We start from the raw sequence: 22,266 nt of genomic DNA, 5'->3' as shown, positions 1-22,266 counted from the left end.
CACAGCTACAAAATAAATAAGAATTATAAAGGTTTTTTTTTCTTTAAAGTAACCTTAACAATTAACAAACTAGTAAGTTCTGCCTTATCACATAGACTCTCTATACAACATAACCCTAAAGCTTTATTACTATGAGGTATTTGGAGGAATTGGTAAGAGTGACACACGGCCTGCCTGGGGAAGGGACTCCGTGAAGGGGTGGGGGAGAGCCTCAGGGAAGAGGAGGAGGAGGAGCTTTGGTTTATCAGCAAGAATTGGGGGTGGGGGAAGTCATCCTTTGGTATCAAAGAAAGTTTCATTGCATGGTTGCGCAGAAAAAGCACCACGGTGAATAATTATTCCTTTTTTTTATTTTTCATTAGTGGCCTTTCTAAGAGGCTGAGGTATTCAAAGAGTCTAAGGTGAGAGAGGTTAACAGCGGTTTAACACTTTGGTTCAAGCAAGGCACTCGTCCTAGGAGTTTACAAACTTTGCAACGTGTTTGCCTAGAGATTTACAAGAAGAAGTAGCAGTAATAGGAGTAGGCGTTCCTAATGTTGTTGTTCTCGGTATTGTATTGTTATTAAGAATGAAGACAACTTTACACACTGAGTGAAGAGGGAGAAGGTGGGGAAGGGAAGGGGCGGAGTTCCCTCTGCAGACCATGGCCGTGCATGAAAATATCTTTGGTATTCTTTGGTATATCAATGTGATTAAAATCACCAATGGAAATTGAGTGAGGTAGCGTCTTTGGTTCACACTATAAATAGTAGATCTTTACACTTTTTTTCTTTTTTTTCCTCTTTTTTTCCCTTTTTTTCTTTTTTCTTTTTTTTTTAAACACATGGAAGTAGCTATTTCTTTTCTTCTGCTTCTTTGTCCACACCGTTTGGGAAGTAGTTACCAAATGCACTGTAGAGCAAACCCACACCACAGTTATAATCCAGAAGGCCAAGTGCATCCCCCAAATAGCCTCTGGTATTTGAATGCACCCTAAACAACTAGATAGAAAAGGGAGACGTGCTTTCTCTTTGTTTGCTAAATGCATAGTTTCATCCTGTATGTACAAAGGAGGGAGGGCGGACCATAGGGAAAATGTCCTTAGACTCTTTGGTATAGCAAAGTTGCATTTAATCTGCAAAGACGGGTTCTTCACCTGGGGTAGCAATGGGAGTGGGGTGGGTCCAAACATAGCAAGCACTTTTATGTTGTTCTGGGAAAATAATTAAGTTTTTCTGGGGGACTGAGGGGCATGATGAGTGGCAAGTTCTGCCAGGACCTGTGAATTCCCCATACATTTTCTTTGGTCTTTGGAATCAATTCCCAAGGCGCTCAGAGACAGGAGTACTCAGTCCCGGGCATCTAGAATTCCTCTATCTGGACAGTTACTGAGATCTAAGTTTTACAGACTCCAAACTCCAAACATCCCTGCTGGCTTTCAGCAGAAGCTTCCTGTTGTTGGAAGACCTGAATGACTTATGGCCAAAAACACTATATAAAAGAGAGAGAGAGAGACAGAGACAGAGACAGAGACAGAGACAGAGACAGAGAGACACACAGAGACACACAGAGAGACAGAGAGACACAGAGAGAGACAGAGAAAGAAAAGGAAGGAAAGAAGGAAGAGAAAGAAAGAAGTATTTGAAGTATGATAAGCTCTTGTGGTGAATGGTGGGAAAGGACTGAGAAATGACAAATGATAACGATCTGCTCTGTAGAGCATGCTAACAGTTAGTGCTGTATGAATCGGGAATGGAAACATGGTCTCTGTTGGTTCCAAAGCCAAGAAAGCGCTGTTCCTACAGGGTATGAGAAGGTATTGCTTATGAAAGCTGAGTGTTTTTAAGAAGCGAAAGTTTGGAGTATGCTCAGTCAAGTAAGAAAATTGCTTTTCAGGCTCTGACTTGTGCCTATGTCTATGAGAAAATATGTCTCTAGGCCCTGAAATTGTGTAATTGGTGCAAATTTAATGCTGGTATGAAATCATCTTTGGTGTCAGCAAGTAGGGTAACTGGTTATTTCTCAGAAAACCATCATGGTGGGATTTTTAAAATGTAGTCATATATATATTTTTTTGAAGACTGTGCCTCCACAGTACCAAAATGATTGACTTGAAAAAAAATGCAAAATTCAGTTGGGTCAATCATGAAAGTAACATGGTAAAAGCAAAGCCAAGACACAAGGTTGACTGGGTCTTATTTTTTTCTTCTTTTCTTGGAGTATTGAAAGTTGGTAAGACTGTGTGTAGACACAGTTAGGTTTCCCCTGAATTTGTAATTCCCTTGTTTTAGGCAATAAGGCTATCCCCCCCCTCTTAAACTATAAGTGCACCTGTACTCCCCAGCCCTCTCTACTATGAAGAGAGAAAATAATGTTTCTATTCTTAGCTTTTGTTTGCAATACTGAAAACTTCAGGAAATCTCAAAGTATGACGATTCGCTGATTCTTCATGATTGAACTAGAATTGTGCCATATTTAGAGAAAAAAACTTTTAAGTTGGAATTTTAGGTGAACTTTTAAGAATACTAAAACAAAACGTGTCAAGGCGTATGCTGGTTTCCTTTGCTCAGTCACCGGTGAACAAAAGGAGACAGGAGAGGGATGGCCGGCTTAGGCGCCTCTCTCTGGGTGCCACCGCCATTTGATTCCCAGGAGGGAGATTTTGTGTTATAAAATTTTAATTTTTTGGTCTGGCATTTTAGTGAATGTCAATTAATAACTTACTGTTAGGATAGTGTTCGGTGTTGTATTTCTAGTTAGGTGTGGTATTAACTGAGGGTACCCCATCCTTGACTTCCTGTGCAGCTGGTGTCTATTCAAATCAGCCGTAGCTCAGCATGTTTCTGGGTGTCAAACCATTTCTACAACTCTGTTTTCACTTCCTGCCTTGGTCTGTGCAGCCCCAGTTAAATGATTTGGAAAAAGTCAAAACTTCAATTAGGAGGCTTGGGTTTAATTTTTTAATCTGTTCCTGTCGAAGAGTAGAAGCCATGAGACAAAATTTTCGTTAATAGCGAGAAGGAATGTGACTGCTTCGGAGACTCTGCTTAGTAAAATTGGTCTTTTAATTCTGAAAGAACCCGCAGTCTTGTGTGCGACTGGAGCTCTGGCTTTTACTGTGCAGTTCTCCTGTTCTACCATCTCTCAGTGGCACTTGCTGTTTTCTGATAGGATATCCCAAATTGGCAATACAGTCAGTTCAATTGCTTTTTAGGATGGTTGCAACATATGGGATAACTAAGTGTTATTAATATTAGTCTGCTTGCTTCCTTAGTGTTTGGGAAGGATTTAAAAAAATATTTGGTGCCAAATGCATAAGGTAAATTTAAGCAAAATTAGTCTAAGTTTTTTAAAGGGGGATATTTACTAAAAATGCTCACTTTGGACAATTTTTCTAATTTAGTTATCTGCCCTGTTAAGCTTAGTTTCCTAGTGTTTATGAGGGGGCTTCACATCTTCCTGGCTATGAGTAAATTATGCATTGTCTTTTCTCTATGTAAGTGGCATTTATGGATCCCGTGTGCAACTCATCGACCTCTCTGCCATGGTGTAACTGCTTCCCTGAAGCTACATTCTTCCTTGCCAGTTCTGAAAACTCATATTTCAAACGCTTCAAGAGTCATAAATAATAGTCCTGAATCTACGTGGCATGTGGATTACAGCTAGATCAGTTCATACGTATAACTTTACATAGTATCTTGTGTAAAAATAGCTTTGGTTATTAAAATCATTGCAATAAAATACCTGCACTATAATATTGTGTGTTCTTTGGTACCTGGGTGATTATTATTATTTCTTTTAATGGATGGACTCTTGTTTCATTTCTTTTAAAAAATATCTGAACATTTCTTAACAAACAAAGAGAGTGCACTGGTTTAGGCGCCATTCAAATTTTCTTTGCTGGGTTTGAATCTGCATTTAGGTGGTGGACCTGGCAGGTTCAAACGCTAGGCTAGATGAGAGAAGTCACACCTTAAATCCAATGAATTTAGAAATCCCACACTGTGTTGGTCACACTCCTACGGTGCAACCCTTCCTGAAGACCAGCCCTGCCTGAGTCCCTGACCACTGGTGGTGTGTGTGTGTGTGTGTGTGTGTGTGTGTGTGTGTGTACAGGCACACCCACCCACACATGATGCTGAGACACTACACACCTTTGTGGTGCGGTAGAAGAGATGAGAATGTCTGATCTTAAGAGATGACCGCTCGCTGGCTCAGACATGACTGTGCTTCGAGCCACCGAGCAGCCAAGCACAGTGAGGCGCAGGGGTGGGAGGCATGAGATCCGATGTTTTCTCGATCATTCTTCCTGCCAAGTCTTGCCCCGCTGAAGTAACGCATCTTGGAACAAAGTCAGAATGCAGGTGAGCTCCAGTCTTTGGTTTCTTTGGACTATAAATACCACTTTGATTTCTTCAAATATTTCTAAGAATAAACCTGCTATCTCGAGGTCCGGGTCTTTTAAAAACTTTTTTTAAATTAAATTTAAAGCTTTTCCACCGAGGTTCTAGTCTGTGGTTCTTCCTTCCTTCATGCTTTGGTACAAGTGCTTGACGAAGATGACGAGTTGCCTGAATTGGAGCTGCCCTCATCCTGCCACTTGTCCAGACTCCTCCTTCTCGCATTCATGAAGAAGTTGCTGACAGTGCTCAGCTCCAACCCCAGCTGCTGGGAAATGGTGATTTGTAATTCTTTGGACGGACGCTTATTTTCCTTGAATATTGCATGTAGAGTTCGACGTTGGACGTCTGTGAAGACCAGCCTGGGCTTTTTGGGGGTGTTGCCTCTGTCCTTCCCGTGTTCTTGCTCTTTCCTCTTGCAAGCTGCAAAGACACATGGAAGACGTTTAGAACAAATTCTCTGTGGGGGATTGGTCAGCCGCCCCTCATAGCCTGCATGTTGTCTGGTGGTCACTGACGAAAGCAGCAAGTATGACTGGGAAGGAGTGTAATAAAGGTACAGGAAGCCGAGGTTCCGGTGGAATTTTGTAGACCCTGGGTGGGTCCTAGCATCAACCAGTTTCTGCACTCTGTCTTAGGTAGGTCAGGTAGCTCCATCAGGCCTGAATGAATGGGTAGGTTTGTGTTTTTCTACTAAAAGGACATTTAATTCTTTAAAAAGTCTATGTGTCTGTGTGTGGGTATATACAAATGAATGAAGATGTCAATGGAGACCAGAGGAGGGCATCAGATCCCCCAGAGCTGGAGTTACAGGCGGTTGTGAACCACCTGACAGGTTCTGGGAACCACACTTGGGTTCCCTGGGAGACCAGCAAATGCTCTCAACCACTGAGTCATTTCTCTAGCTCCTAATTTGAACTTTAGTTTTTAAATTTATTTATTTACTTGTGTGTATGTGTGCGGTCTGTGCGTAACTCTACCATGCCTTGTAAACTTCAGACTTCCCCACAGTAGGTATTCTTTCTCCAAGGCACTCCCCATCTCCTCCCAGCATACAACAGAGTCTGTCTCCTAGAAACCCTGAGCAGAGACAGAAGCCAGGTGACAAACTCTAGGGAAGACCCAAAGTCCCATGGTGGTAACTGAAGAGTAGGACACACTTCTCAGGAGGAGGAATCCAAAGGACTGAGAACTAGGCCCGGGTGTGCACGTGTGTGATGGGGGACTGAGAACCAGGCCCCGGGTGTGCACGTGTGTGATGGGGGACTGACCCGGGTGTGCAAGTGTGTGATGGGGGACTGAGAACCAGGCCCAGGTGTGCACGTGTGTGATGGGGGACTGAAAACCAGGCCCGGGTGTGCACGTGTGTGATGGGGGACTGACCCGGGTGTGCACGTGTGTGATGGGGGATGAGAACCCGGGTGTGCACGTGTGTGATGGGGGACTGACAGCCTGGCCCTGGGTGTGCACGTGTGTGGCCCCGGGTGTGCACAGTGTGTGATGGGGGACTGAGAACCAGGCCCGGGGTGTGCATGTGTGTGGCCGGGGTGTGCACGTGTGTGATGGGGGACTGAGAACCTGGCTGCACACGTGTGTGATGGGGGACTGAGAACCAGGCCCGGGGTGTGCATGTGTGTGGCCCCGGGTGTGCACGTGTGTGGCCCGGGTGTGCACGTGTGTGATGGGGGACTGAGAACCTGGCTGCACACGTGTGTGATGGGGGACTGAGAACCAGGCCCGGGGTGTGCATGTGTGTGGCCCCGGGTGTGCATGTGTGTGGCCCGGGTGTGCACGTGTGTGGCCCCGGGTGTGCACGTGTGTGATGGGGGACTGAGAACCTGGCTGCACACGTGTGTGATGGGGGACTGAGAACCAGGCCCGGGGTGTGCATGTGTGTGGCCCCGGGTGTGCATGTGTGTGGCCCGGGTGTGCACGTGTGTGGCCCGGGTGTGCACACGTGTGGCCCCGGGAGTGCACGTGTGTGATGGGGCAGTGGTGGACTAGGTAGACAAAGTTTAGAATATTTCCAGGTTTCTGATTAGACAGTGGCACACAGAAAAAGGAGTTTTATGAGGGTGTAATTATTTGTATATAGGACAAAATGCATTGCAAGTGCTGGCTGGGCATTCTGCTAAAGATCTCCGATAGGTAGTCGTCCAGAAGACAGCAGGATGTATGGAGCCGGGAGCTCAGGGGAGAGGTCTGAGCTAGAAATACAGCCTTGGAAGTCATTAGGGCTCGGGATGATAAATTATACAACGAATACTTATGGAAAAGTAAATAACAGTATTGGGTGAAGTCTCAACTTATCTATCATTCAAAAGGCAGAGCTAAGGAAAACCTCTGCAGAGAGATGTCCATTTTCCCAGCTAATCAGGAAGTACATTTGGAGGACTTTAAGAGGTCCTGGCACATGGCAGGATTCTGAGGACTGAAGTTTCCCACAGCTAGTGTTTCCCAAGTGGCATCAGGGCAGCAGGAACCTCTTCCATAGAGGTTCTTAGGAAGGGTTTATAGAACAAGGGTACCTAGAAAAACCTTTCCCAGACAGTCTCTTCCTCAAGATTCACAATGTATATTAGCGTACCTAACTATCAAATCCATTCAAGCCCAAACCCTTTGTGATGGAGTATGTCTATTCATAAATCATAAGCTGCTCATGTCAGGGAAACAGAGGTTAGTATAATTTGCCTCAAGGTTTCAAGTGCTGTAGATACTGCAGGGTCAGAAACTGGGAGGTGAAACTCTGTTGGAACAGCCTAGGGCATCCTGAAAAATGCAGGCTGGAAGGGGAGCTCAGAGCCTATGGGGCTATTAGAGATGGTACTTGTAAGTGCACGTGGTTACATCTAGAGAGAACACCGCAAAAGCCAGAACTGCCAAACATGAAGGGCGCGGTATCAACAGAATAGAGACCAGACAAGCTCATTTGGGATCATGGGTTACCATAGAAGAGGAACAACCTGCAGAAACAAAGCCATACTTCTGGAAGCTTACACAGAATTATAACTGTTAGAGTCCTTGAGACATATATGAATGAGATAAATGCTTTGGGATGTCTGTTTGAGACACTGTAGCATAGAGACTACTCAGGCCAAGATAAGAAAGCAGAGGTCTGAGTCTCTACATGTGTATTTGTGGGTTTGGGGAGAGACCCGAGAACAAGGAACAAGGGGCCAGAGGCCACTGCAGTGTAGGGAAGTACTCACACATGAAGGCACACCCAAGGTGTGTACCGGTGGTGGCAGGGAGGCAGAACTGGGTTTGGGGTTACTGTCGATACATGAGGTCCCCACCACGAGTCCCCTGCAGGAAGCAGGCAAGCCAATATGCTTTCAGGATGCTGTGGCAAATTGTAGTGAGAGATGCCTCAGCCGTATGGGTGGCTTTGATATGCAAGGGTGTGGGCACTCATGTGAGTACTGTGCAGGAGGCAGAAGTAGGCATGGATTATGCATGTTGGAGAGAAAGGAGGAAAGAGAAAAGAGTCAGGTGCAGGTAGCACATATCTGCAATTACAGCAGTGGGGGGGGTGGAGGCAGGAGGGCTGGGAGCTCAAGGTAGGGAAAGTCCAGAGGCATAGTGGCTGGGGTCTTACTCTGCCTACAACATGCAAAGCAGAGCCAAATGTGTTTTGAAAAACATGAGTCTTCCTGGTGTTAAAAAAAAAAGATTCTGTGAACAGAGATACGAAGTCAGGTCAGTTTGGAAGTGCTAACTGATCAAGTGAAGTTATTTAATTCGAACCCCACCACCTCCCCAAGCCTGTAGTGTGGGAACGTGCCCCAGTTCACTGTACCAGGAAGCACTCTCTGCAGAGAATTTTAGGACTTGTTTCCCTTGGAGGAGTGTTTCTCAACATGTGATTTACTGCCCTCAGGCTGGTCTGTGAGCTTCCACTGACCTACAGCAAGATCACCGCAGGAAACAGAGTGACCAGGAAGAACTAACTGTCCATAGATGCTCACACTGCTGGGTATCCAAGCATGACTATCCTTACTAGTAAATATTTCCAATATTATATTCTAGAACTGCAGGCACAAGACACATGCAGATTAAAAATAAACCAATCAACAAACAAATAGTGCTCTACTACCTAGATTTCAAAGCTCTTTCCCCTGGAATACACTTTATAAGCATGGTGTGTGGTGACACTATAGAGCCAGCTCTGAGTCAATGTCTGAACACAACCTTGTCCATTTTCTTCCCTTAATGACCCAAAACTCTATCCAGCATCAAAAGTGTTGGCTGATGGGGCTGGAGAGAGGCTCAGGGAGTTTGGCTCTCAGAACTCATGTCAGGGTGAGGACTGCCTCTAACTCTGTCTCCAGGTGATCTCTTCTGCCCTCTGCATGTATACCCATGCAAGACACACATACATAATATAAATTAAAATATAAGTCTGAAGTGTTGGCTGAGTTGGGCAAAACTCTACCAGGAATCTGTCTGGGCATGGATATGTTGACCTGGGAGACAGATTGACTTGGAATACTTGCTAGATAAAACCTGAACTCAGAAGATACAGTGGATAGTTCTGGGGCCACTAAAGACATGTAATTCTGTGCAAGTCCCTTACTGGTTTTTTTTTTAGCTTAATGTTCCCAGTTACAGTGGGTTTATTACTTCCTGGGATGGTATTAAGTTTTAAGTAAGAACACATGCATAGATGTGACTAAAACCTCAAGCTCTTAAATAGTGCAGAAATTTGCAGATTGAGGAGTGGAGATGTAGTTCAGTAGCAAACACAAGGCCTATCACAATTCTTTTGCCTATGAATTTCTAAGCTTTTCTTCCTCCTTTAGTCAGTATGAAAGTCAGACACTGGCCTCGGGTCTTTGCTGACTCGAACTTCTGTTATGAAGTTGACAGACCCTGGGGACCTCTCTAACTGAGCAGAGAGCATTGAGGGGTCTCTGAGGACCCTGGGACTCCCACTCAGAGCTGTTGCTCCTCTTCTGGTCTCCAAAGTCTATTATACCCTTAATTAAATAACGTCCAAGGTAATCCTTCTCCCTGTCAGGGTGTATAGCTACTCCATTGACTTCCATTGTACCATCTCTGACCTGTATGGATTTTTAGTCTGTATTCTTATTGTTTGCTTGTTTGTTTGGGACAGGATTTAATTTCTCAGGCTGACCTGCAACTCACTGTGTAACTGAGAATAAGGATCAGGGGGCCTCCTGCTTCTACCACTCAAGTCGGGGTTACAGGCACACCCAACATCATATCCCATTTATGTGATTTATGTGATTCTGGGGATTGAACCCAGCTTCATGCATGCTAGACAAGCACTCTACCAGCTGACTACATCGCCAGACTCCTTTGTGGTTTTTTGTTTGCTTTTTGTTGTTTGTTTTGTTTTTGAGACAGGGTTTCTCTGTGACTTTGGAGGCTGTCTTTGAACTAGCTTTTGGCCTCAAAACTCACAGAGATCCACCTGCTTCTGCTGGGATTAAAGGACTGTGCTACCAATGCCCTGCTTCCTTTGTGGTTTTTGAAAAAGAACAAATAAGCCATGAGCCCTGTGGTGCACACCTATAGTCTCTCCGAGGCCATACTGAGCTATGAAGGGAGATCCTGTCCCCTCCAATGAACAAATAACAATAGCAACAACAAAATAAACCAAGGATGGCCCTGCAATCAGCTAGTCCAGATTCAATCTCATTCAGATGAAGGTGGTAAAACAAACTCTTGCCCCTCATGAATCACGAATATAAGAGCTTAAAGCAATGACAAGCACCACAGACTCCATTAACAGTTCAACATTGTGAATTCCTAGACCTCTGAACTATTAAAAATAGAGGCTGGAGAAATGACTCAGCAGTTAAGGGCACATGTGATATTTGTGGGGGACCTGCATTTGATTCCCAGAGCCCATGGTAGGGGGCTCACACCTGTAAGTTTAGCTCTAGGGCAATTACACCTACACATAGACATACACATAAACCTAATTAAAATAACAAAAAATCTTAAAATATATGTGCACACATGCATGTGTTACATAGGTATGTGTGTGTGCTTGGTTTTTGAAGCCGAGTTTCTACTTTTGCCTTACGGTGTAGAACAATTGTTTGAGCATGCTGGCTGGTTTTCTTAGTGAATCTGTCCCAGGGCTGAATGCTTCATACAGCAAAGTTGCTAGTAGAGAGAAGCTCTTTTTCAGTGTATATGTGTCGTAGGAGCCTGGGAGGTCACATTATAAGTAAAGCATCACTCTGACAAAAGCTTTGATTCTGCTGCAGAGCTAATAAAACCCTTCTACCAACCTGGGCCAGATTCTTCAAGGGAAAAAAATGAAATGTAGCTCCATGGCCTGATGACAGATCCTGCCTAGGACTGTCAGCCTCTGTGTAAGATGTGGACAGCTTGAGCCCAGCCTCGTGGCAAATGCCTGGAATTACAGCTCTCAGGAGACTGGGGTATGGAGACTGCTGAGGGAGGCAAGCCCAGGTTACATTACAAGATCCAGTCTCCATCCTCTCCCCAACCCCAAAAACGGACTCCTCAAGAAGTGTGGGTTGTGCCGGGGGGGGGGGGGGGGTGGCGCATGCCTTTAATCCCAGCACTTGAGAGGCAGAGGCAGGAGGATCGCTGTGAGTTCAAGGCCAGGCTGGACCGATAGCCTCCAAAACAATACAGAGAAACCCTGTCTCGTAAAAAAAAAAAAAAAAAAGAAGTGTGGGTTGAACTGTCATCTCTTGGATCAGCTGGTCAGCCCTCTGTTCCGTACCCACCTTGTCTCACTGTTCATGTAACTCATCCTCAGCCTGAGTCCTTAGTGCTGTAGGTAGAGATGAGCATGAAGTGGGATAGACTAGGACAAGAAGCCTCTTTAGCTTCCACGGGGAATAGGAGAGATGGGGAACGGAGGGCTTCATGTATACATGCCCACACACATACACATAATTAAAAAGTATTAAAAAGCCCTTCAATCACGTGGAGTCCAATAATTGGTATGGTTCTACAGCTACGATGTTTGTTCTACAAGTCAGTCAAGATATATAGCTGATCTGATGAGCTACATGCTCAGTTTGCATTTTAGCTCGTGTAGGTCTATTGTGAATTGTAAAATTTATTGATCCACCTTTTATAATTAACAGTCATATATTTTATAGCATTCATAACAACTAAAAGTTATATAAAAAACACCAGGAGTATAAAAATCACAGTTTCCAGGGAAAGTAGATGACTCAGAAGGTAAGAGCCCTTGCCCTGCAAACACGGGGACCTGAGTTTGAAGCCCCAGAACTCACATACAAAGACGGACGTGGCTGCACAGACCTGTCACTCCGACGCTGTGGGCTTGGGGGAATTGGGGGGACTTACTGGTTGCCAGTCTGGCTCTAGGCTGTCTCAAGGGAATAAAGAGCAATAGAGATGGGCACCTGATGTCTTCCTCTGGCCTCTGAGTATAGATAGCATGGCCGTGCACAGTCATATACACAAATGTATACACAAAAACGTAAATTAAAATAATTTCCTATCATTAATTTCAAATGAGTGACATTTTCCTCGTTTGTATTTCTGGAAAGATGCTTATAAAACCATACTGCAAATTTCTATAATATACCAATAAAGTACACTAAAAATGAACTTCACAGAGGTCTCCTGAAGCCCAGACGGAAGATTTATGGCTGCTCTGCCTCAGTGTCCAAGGATCTTGATATACTGACCTCAACTACTCTTCATCTTTCTCCCCACCATTGCCCACCATGCTCACACCTACCTTGCCCACCATGCTCACACCCACCATGCCCACCATGCTCACACCCACCATGCCCACCACACTCATGCCTACCTTACCCACCATGCTCACACCCACCTTACCCACCATGCTCAGACCTACCTTGCCCACCACACTCATGCCTACCTTACCCACCATGCTCAGACCTACCTTGCCCACCACACTCATGCCTACCCTACCCACCACACTCATGCCTACCTTACCCACCATGCTCACACCTACCATGCCCACCATGCTCACACCTACCTTGCCCACCATGCTCACACCTACCTTGCCCACCATGCTCACACCTACCTTGCCCACTACACTCATGCCTACCTTACCCACCATGCTCACACCTACCATGCCCACCATGCCCACACCTACCATGCCCACCATGCCCACACCTACTATGTCCACCACACTGCTTGCAGGCCTCGCCTAAATGCACTGAGCACACTTATGCTTTTACATCATCTTTACCTACACCATTTCCTCCACCCAGAATGCCATGTCTTCCTTCTTTCCATATAAAGAATTCCTTATACAGCTAAGATCAAGTTCCAACATTTCCCTTTCTTCTATGCCTTCTCTGTCCCAGGGAAAATTGTTGATTCCTGTGATGACAGAGCACCTCCCATCAATCTCTCCCACTAGAATGGAGACTCCCTATGTATGTGAGTGCTGGGGCTTCAAACTCAGGTCCCATGTTTTTGCATGGTAAAAAAAAAAGAAAGAAAGAAGGAAGGAAGGAAAAAATAAAAAGGCTAGACCACAGATTTTAATTTTTTTCAGCATCCTTGTTATATAAATGAGCTATAGGTGGGCCTGTACAAAATAGAGACACTCAAGACAAAATTTAGTATCAAATTTCAAAAATCCTTTTTCTGGACAGTTACTCTTAGGGAAACAAGGAAACACTACTGAGGAGATATTTCTAAAGCAGCATTTGAAAATCAGTGGAGGGAGGGCTGGAGGTTGGCTCTGTGGTCAAGAGCATATGCTGTACTTGCAGAGGACTTGAGTTTGAATCCCAGGATACTAGTGGTGGCAAAACTCTGAAACTCCAGTCCCCTCTGACCAGATCCTCTTCTGGCCTCTGCAGGCACCAAGTGCATATATACACACATGCAGGAAAAACACTCATACACATAAGCTTATAAAATAAGTAAGTCTAAAAAGGAAGAAAAAGAAATCAGTGGAAATCAGCAGAGTCCTTAGGGGAAGGAGGCTGTGATACCATGACTCAGAAGGTAGTACAGGGCCAGGCAGGGAACAAGTTGGAAGGATGGAGCTGGAGAAGCAGAAAGTGCAGAGGAATTAAGTTGGTCTGAGACCCTAAAATGAGCTGAGAGTAAAGTACCCACACCTCTCACAGACAATTGGTGTGCAAGTTGAGGCTCTGTGTCCAGAAGGCTAAGATACACTGTGCTCTTCCTTGCCACGTCTGCAGGGTAACTTATCAATATATCCCTAGTTAAGTGTACAGAAGAAAATAATTGGATTTTTTTCTCCTAAGCCAGGTAGCTCACTCTGACCTCAAACTTGCTATGCGTTTAGAATGACCCGGAACTTCTGATCCTTCTGCCTCTATCTCCCTAGTGTTGGAACTACAGTTTATGCAGTGCTGGGGAGCAAACCTACACTCTACCAACTTAGCCCTATCTTTAGCTCAAGAGTTGGAACTGGGCATGTGGACAGCACACATCTACCTCCTTTGTAGCAGAAACCATAACAACAAAGTCATGTTATGGTCCCTGGAAAGGAGTCTTGGAGAAATTCAGTCTCTGGGACTGAAGCGCTCACATGGACCATGTGGTGGAAACACGTAAAGATGTCATTTTACTTCTTTCCTGGCAGCTACATGTCACTGAATATTTTACCATTTAGGTCTCTCTGGCTACTGATGCCCCACATCCAAGGTTGATGGTATCATGCTTTTCTCTTGGGCCCTAGGACTAACCTGCACTCTGCAGTGAGAAAGGCTAGTGGAATCTTCAGAAGGCCTTAGTGGTGGCTAGAATTTGCAACTACTGAGAAGCATTAGAAGCGTGTACCTGAGACCCAGCTGTAAATGTGCAACGTATCCAGTACACGGAGGACCCAGGTGATTCCGTCACATGGCTAATACTGAGATGCTCTAAGCCAGCATTTCTTGGACTTGAGTCATGTGAAGATTCTGCCTGAGCAGATACTGATAGGACCTGAGAAAAGTGCAAGTTGGGATGCTCAGATCCATGGCTGAGAGCTGTGCTGGCTTTTGATGCCTGGGTATCAAACCCAAGGTTCACCATGCTGACAACATACTCTATCTCTGACCCACAGTTCAGCCCAGGGCTGAGGCTGTCAGCATTAAAGAATGGAACCTTCCCCACCTTGCCAAGCATCTAAGGCGCAGAGAGGGCAGGGAGACTAGAAAGCAGCTTCTTGTGTGGGTGCGTATTTCAGGACCAGAGGGACAAAGAACAGTTTTGGAGTGACTATCATCTACCAGGCTGGCACCAGAAGAACAGGAAGAGCCCACATTACGATCTTGAGCTATGCTCCTCGAAGTTTAGCATGTGTTATGGTCACCTTGAAGCGTGTTAAAATATGGGTGTGTATGATCTGCCTCAGAGCCTCTGGTTCAGTGGGGTTTGTAAGAAGCCAAGTGATGTAGAACGTGTGCTTGAAGGAAGAGCTGGGAGTTATTCCTATCAAAAAACAGTTAAGCAGATCTGTTTCCAGATGGGCCATAGGACTGAGCGCGCGCGCGCATGTGTGTGTGTGTGTGTGTGTGTGTGTGTGTGAGAGAGAGAGAGAGAGAGAGAGAGAGAGAGAGAGAGAGACACAGAGAGAGAGACAGAGAGAGATGATTGTAGACTGAAGGATATACAACAGGGCATGAGGGAAGGGCAAAAAAATCCATGGGAGCCGGGCGTTGGTGGCGCACACCTTTAATCCCAGCACTCGGGAGGCAGAAGCAGGCGGATCTCTGTGAGTTTGAGGCCAGCCTGGTCTACAAAGTGATTTCCAGGACAGCCTCCAAAGCCACAGAGAAACCCTGTCTCGAAAAACCAAAAAAAAAAAATCCATGGGAATATTCACAATTGTGTGGGTGCAGGTGTTAGTATAAACTTCTCATTTTACACACACACACACTTGCACACGCGCGCACACACACACACACACACACAGCCAGCAAGATGGCTCAAAGGGTAAGGGAACTTCTCATTAATGCTGAAAACCTGAGTTCCATCTCAGGCCCACATGGTGGAAGGAGAGAACTGGTTACTGTCAGTTGTCCTCTGCCCTTTATACTGCCATATCATGTATGTATGCTCCCGAGTACCAGCATACACACATAAAATAAATAAATGTAACACAAACGCAAATATAAGTGTGCTCAAGAATGTCTATGCATATCTGTGTGCAAATATGTATGTATATACTTCCCAGCTTTATCTGAGAGAGTGGAAAAGCAAAGCCATGCTAAAAGCACATGCATACATAGTACCCAGCTCTTCTCTGTCTCTAATGCCTTATCCATCCGCATAAGCCATGGCTCGTCAGGGAAGGGGCAAATCCAAAGCATGGGGCAGGGAGGGTACCAGATGAATGTGGAATATCTTTTTTTCGTAGAAAAAAAATAGTGAGAACATGTCACGGGACATAGAAGGGGCTCCTATCACCCAAGGATGTCAAAGGGACTCCCATCAGTCACGTCTGGGACAGCTTGAGCTCCAAAATACTTAAAAGCAAGTAACACATTGCAAATTGTTGATTAAAAAAAGAAACGTGTGAGCCCACACCAAAAGTAAGTGGGTAAGTAAACAATCGAGAAAGAGAGAGAAGGTTGAGGACTGTCCTCCAATGTGGAGAAATGCTGAGGATGGAAAGTTAGCAGGCAAAGATCAACGGGTGCTAAATGGACAGGGAATTTTGAGGAGAGGTAGAATAAATGCACTGTCTTATAACACCTCCCATGGATTGTTTTTTAGTTGGAAGGAAGGGAGAAAATGTCCAGTGATCATACAGTACAGACATCAGATAACACTTTGGGTAAACAAAACACTCACCAGGCAAGTGAGGAACAGACAGCTGGGGGCCTCCAGGTGAGATCCTCAGAGACGGCACACTGCCACCCATGCCGCTTTCTGGGTAAAGAGCAGAAGCTCAATGGAAACACGAGGAAACAACAGAAGCGCACACAGGAGAACGAGCAAATTCTAAAGGGGGCCGAGAATAAAAGAAACCTGACCAGAGTTCCATTTCTGGGACCCACATGGTGGAAAGAGAGACCCAACTTCTGCAAATAGTCCTGGGACCTCCACATAGGAGCTCTGGCACGCTCGCACCCCCACACATACACACATCACACACACCCACAAGCAAACAGACAAACGAATGAATGCATGCATGAATTAATGGAGTAAATAAAAATTTAAAAGAGACTTGTTCAAACGTGGGAGCTTTGTGAACGACAGAGGAGGGTGGGAGAGGGACCTGTGACAGCAGGAGAAGCAGAAGAGCTGTGGCCTCAGGATCCGAGACGGAATTCTGTCCTGGGGAACCACACTCTAGGGGCGTTACTGAGTCACCCATCAAAGCTGAGAATATCCCTGTCCTCAGGAAAACACTCAGGTATTTTGAGGTAGGGGACCATGATGAATGTAGCCCACATGGGAAGACAGCAAGGAGGACACTAACCACTGACAGTGTTCACCAGTGAGGAGGGTACCCTGGTGGCCTTTGTTCTATTTTATCTTCGCAGATTTTCGTAATTTGAAATTAGTTTCAAGTAAAAAGTAAAACAGCTTTCTGTGCTTCTGAATGGTATTAAATGACGCTGGGGTGTGCTTGACTGTAAATATTCTATCAAGTTAATTTCAAGATAAATAAAAACTTAGGGTATATCTTATATACTCACTTTTATTTTTATTGCATTTATTTATTTAGTGTGTGTGTGCACGCGTGCGTGCATGTGTACCTGCGTGCATGTACGTGCGTAGGTGCAGGTGGAGATCGGAGGACAACTTGGGGGTGTTGGTGTTTTCCTCTTACCACAAGAGTCCAGGAGACTGAACTCAGGTCATCTGGCTTGTGGCAAGTGCCATTTACATATATGCCATTAAAAAGCTAGAAGGAGAGATTGTAGGATCCCGAGGTCAGGGAGGACTGGAGCAAGACAGTGTCTTCTGGGTATGGCAGGACCCCTAAACTCATGAAGTCATAGCAGCTGTGGTTCCCAAGATAGGACCTGCACAAGATCAACCAGTCAGCTTTCCAGCATGGAGTGGGAAAGAGTTCCTAAGCCCCCACACCTAAGTGGGAAGGGGTTCCTAAGTCCCATACCTAACTGAGGAGCTATTAACCATTGATAGCTTCTGGGGGAGGGAGATGCAGTTTCTTTTAAGTGTGGTGTCCTTGGTTGGTTCACTGTTTTCCAGTGGACAGCCTCACACCCATGAGTATGGGAACAGCATGAATTGGGCTCTGGGATTATTTTTAATAGGGGTCATAAAGTTTGGAGGGTAAGGAGGAGAAGTGGAAGTGGGTGTGGGGGAATATGATTGAAATACAGCATGTGAAATTCCCAAAGTATTAACAACAATATTATTTTTAAATCAAGACAGAATTAAACCAGTATATAGAAAGGCATTATCTCTTGGCTATAGAATAATGAGAAAATGTTCCTGTTTCTTTTTCATAATCTTGTATTTTCTAAAGTTTCTATGCAGGCATCGTATACTTAGAGAAAAAATATGTGAAAGAAAAAAATCAAATCATTGGTAAACCTTCATCTATGACACTGCAGATTTCTGTGTCATTTGATAATAACAAAATCAAGCAAAAGCCCCGAATATAGAGAAGTATTCAAGGGTAGGGATGGTTGTTGGAGGGACATGTGAATTATGATATTTCTAAAATATAAGGCCATAAAACTTTATTTCCCTGAGCAGTTTATAGACCAATGTAAGTGTCTAAAAATAGGGGATTGATTAAATAAATTATAGCACAACTATAAAATAGAAGATTCATAAATGTTTTCTGTCATTAAGTGCTCTGAGAGCTAAGGCAGCTTTGTCTGCTGTCTTCAGATGGTGAGTATCGGAACATCTACATATCTACTGAATGAATGAATGAATGAATGATACTCATAATAGTTTGGGAAGGGGTAATGGTGAAATTACTAGGGATTATTATGAACTGTTATTCTTTCAAGTGTTTTCAAATACTCTACCATAAATGTAGAGACATTTTTATTAAAAAATTTTATAGTTAGTTATGTGTATACCTCTGTGCCTGTGTGTGTATGAGTGTGTGTGTGTGTGTGTAGGTCAGAAAAGGTGATTAGATTCCCTTGAGCTAGAGTTAAGGTGATTGTGAGTCAGTTGACATGGGTGCTGGAAGTTCAACTCCTCTGCAAGAGCAAAAGGCTCTCTTAGCCTGTGAGCCATCTCTCCAGACCCTGAATTAATTTTCAAAGATGACCTGGAATAAAGGAAACTCTGTTGACACTGGGACCACTTTCCATCGCCCTAGAGCATGGCCACTCTGCACAGCCTCTCTGCGTTGTCACTCAGCCACTGCACTGGCACACTGTCCAATGTGGAAATAAACAATAATAAACAATAAACGTTTCTAGAGAGGTAACTGTCAGCCAAAAGATTTAGAGCAAGAAGCATGCTCCATTTTCCCTAGAAACTTAGTTTGAGGGATGAAGAAGCCTTTAATTATTTGCAAAGAAGACCATCCACCCCCCCATACGCGTTCACATACTTTAAAAGCCATAGGTTACCTTTGAAGAGTGCAGAAACTCCCCTCAGGTTTCAGATGTGTCACCCCTCCGACCCACATCTCTGTATGAGTAACCAACCCTTTTCGTGTGCTTAATATCCTCCCCGCCTATTCCTGATGGGATGATACATACTGCCACTTAAGATCCTGCACTATTAACTTTAGTACAGAGTCCCTGAACACACGCAAAGGTATAGCGACAACTTAATAACAGAGAACAGGTTAGGAAGAAAACTTTGTATGGCTATTTGTGTTTGAGTTTTTAAAAATTATGATTATAAGATGTATATGTATCCCAGCACTCGGGAGGCAGAGGCAGGCGGATCTCTGTGAGTTCGAGGCCAGCCTGGTCTACAAGAATGAGTTCCAGGACAGCCTCCAAAGCCACAGAGAAACCCTGTCTCGAAAAACCAAAAAAAAAAAAGATGTATATGTAAAATAAATATTTATTAATTGGTGGAATCCTTCTTTGATTTTGGAGCTCATGGGCCAGGCATGCAAATAACTAGTGTGATGGATATTTTGGTGAACTAGACACGAGCCAGGGTCATCCGGAAAGACAATCTCAGTGGAGAAAATTCCTCCATCAGATCAGCCTGCAGACAAGGAGGTGGGAAATTCTCTTGACTAACGGCCCATCATGAGCACACTTGGCGAGGTGGTCCTGAGTTGTGGAAGAAAGCAGGTGAGTAATCTCTGAGTTAGTGATAAGCAGTAAGCCCACGACTTCTATTTAAGTTTCTGCCTCCAATTCCTCCCTTGACTTTCCTTCATGACATACTGTAAACTGTAAGATAAAACAAACCATCTTCTCTCCCAAGTTTGCTTTGTTTGTAGTACAGGCCGGGCTGGCTGTAGTGCAGATCTGACTGCCTCTGCCTACCAGGTGCTGGGACTAAAGGTGTGCAATCATGCCTGCCCCAATTTGGTTCTGGACAGTATTTTATCACAGCAATAGGAAGCGAACTAAGACAACTAGATTAAAGAAAAGCTTTAATAGTTGTGTTTAGCCGGGCGTTGGTGGCGCACGCCTTTAATCCCAGCACTTGGGAGGCAGAGGCAGGCGGATCTCTGTGGGTTCGAGGCCAGCCTGGTCTACAAAAGTGAGTTCCAGGACAGCCTCCAAAGCTACAGAGAAACCCTGTCTCGAAAAACCAAAAAAAAAAAAAAAAAAAAAAATAAAGTGGTGTTACCGCCACAGGGTGACTCACGACTCAACCAAGACTCCCAGCACTTGCCCACGTGCACAGGCCAGCGCTTAGTCTCTCCTTTCATGGTCTTTATTGACAGATTGGGGTTGCTGTTGTTCCTCTAGCAATGGGGGTGGGTGTATTTGATCCCCCGCACTGGTTCTCTAAGGGTCTTATGTCCTGGGAGGCAGCAATTTGCTGGGGTAGGAGGGACTGACTACCACACCATCGCAGTTGCTCTGTGGGTAAAGGTGTACCCAGATGCCCAGCTTCCCAAGGCAGGCTCACAGGAGTTAGTGCCCACCAGACCCACGCTCAAGATGCCTGCTCAATTTCACTTTAAATGTGGCTCTTAAACTTTACCACGCCCCATGTTTGCAGCCCATCTCATTAGCTACTGCTCAGCTGTTCGTCTGCTCCCTCCATTCCAGCATGCTTTCAGAACCACAAACCTGATCACTTCATTTCACTACTGGCCACAGCTGCCTTTAGCCCCTGCTGCCAGAGGCCCTTTACCCATCGAGACACACGAGGCCTCCATCGGTACTTTTAAGGTTCCTCTTTTGAGTGCCTGTGCTTTGCCCAGTGCTGGTGTACGAGTCTCTAGCCAGTCAGTGTTTGGGCAAATGAAGGACTAGGGGCATGCTGAAGGATTTTCTATAGTCCTTCTCAGACTACACACATATAGGAACCTCCTGGGGACCCTGTGACAATACAGATGTAGATGAAGGAAGTCGGGGCTGAACCCAGAGTTCCCAGGTGATGCTGCTGGTCTCTGAGAGTCACTCCGAGAAGAAAGGATGCACAGAACCTTGATAGCTTTCAAGTTGGAAGAGTGGGTATTTGGAATTAGTTCTTCCCACAGGGATCTTGAAATCTTGAGTGAATTTTAGAGTGAATTTAGAGTGAAAGAGATTTTATATACAAACTCTGTGCATACTGAGCAAGGCTATGGGTTATTCCAGAAATAAGAGAGGAGTAAATAAAAGCCACTTGGTATTAAATTCTCAGTACCATTTAAAAACCAGGGTCTTATGTTAGCTTGGCTGGCCTTGAACTTCTTCTTGATCCTCTTGCCTCAGCCTTAGACTGCAGGGGTTACAGACCGGAATCACTATGTCACGCTATACCCAGGAATCTTTCTGTTCCTCCCCTTTCCACCAATCCTATTTACTCCCTTGGAGGAATGTGCAATGTATGGTGATTTGCTCTCCATCACTGAGATTAGAGCCTGGCAGATGCCTTTGTTTCTGATGGGGAAGGTGTTGCTGAGCTGCGGGAAGAGAGAAGCTGCCAGCCTTATAGTAATTCAGATCCAAGAGATCTGCAGAGAACAAAAGGTGTGGGCATCTCGTTCCTGTAGTTTCAGCATTGGGGAGGGGAAGGTAGGAAGATCAGAGGCTCAAGCAGCCTTGGCTACAGAGCGAGTCAGAGGCCAGCCTGGGCTACATGAGAGAAAATGATAAAAAAAAAAAAGCAGCAACAAACAACAGAAGGATTTTAGCCCTGGCTCTAGGCGTTCTGTTCCTGCTGCCCTGACTTTGGACTTAAACCCATCACATTCTCTGGGTCTTTAGAAGTGTTTTTTTTTTTTTCACCACACCTGGTCTTCTTCCTGCAGCACACACTGAGCTGAAGACCCGCAGTTGTGGGAAGAAGCATATAAACCACCTGTTGTCTCTCCCCACTAGTCCTATTTCCTGGACAGGAGTGCAGGACCTTTGGATCTGCCCTGAGCATCAGACTTCACTAGAGCAGGGGCTCAGGTAAAGGAAATCAGCAATTTTTTCCCATACTTTCCCTCTCCCTACATTTTGCTCACAACGGACTACTTTTCCCTGACAAAGTTAGTATCTAGAAAGGATCAAGCTCTGGGAAAATGGCAATACAGAAGGCTCAGGCTGTATTCGAATAAAAGTAGGTTGGGGGACCAGACCAAAAAACCAACCCAAACAAACTACCTCCCCAAATCACCAGCTTCCTCTTCAATGTTTAAACTATTTAATACTTAATGTTTTCAAAAAGAATCTGTATCATGTATTGTATTTAAGATCTTAAAAGGTTACAAAATGAACTCTCAAACTCACCCACCACCCAACAGGAGAATTTGAAAACAACTGTTTTATAAAGACACAGGGAGTTTGTTTTTCTTTTTGTGATGTCAGGGATACAACCAAGAGCTTGCTTATACTTA

General features: G+C 44.8%; 1 protein-coding gene across 1 annotated transcript in view; it reads right to left on the bottom strand.

Annotated features, from left to right (window-relative positions):
* Positions 1 to 3,111: 3,111 nt before the first annotated feature.
* The window catches only part of Onecut1 (one cut homeobox 1), a 31,466-nt gene continuing 12,311 nt past the window's right edge, over positions 3,112 to 22,266 (bottom strand). Inside the window, exon 2 of the mRNA XM_005073732.4 lies at positions 3,112 to 4,802. Within this exon, the coding sequence (XP_005073789.1) occupies positions 4,510 to 4,802 (293 nt within the window). The 3' untranslated portion in view covers positions 3,112 to 4,509. The remainder of the gene's footprint in view (positions 4,803 to 22,266) is intronic.

The sequence above is a fragment of the Mesocricetus auratus genome, unplaced genomic scaffold (assembly GCF_017639785.1).
Source record: "Mesocricetus auratus isolate SY011 unplaced genomic scaffold, BCM_Maur_2.0 Super-Scaffold_100691, whole genome shotgun sequence".
NCBI lineage: Eukaryota > Metazoa > Chordata > Mammalia > Rodentia > Cricetidae > Mesocricetus > Mesocricetus auratus.
This window is presented reverse-complemented; position numbering and strand designations above follow the sequence as displayed.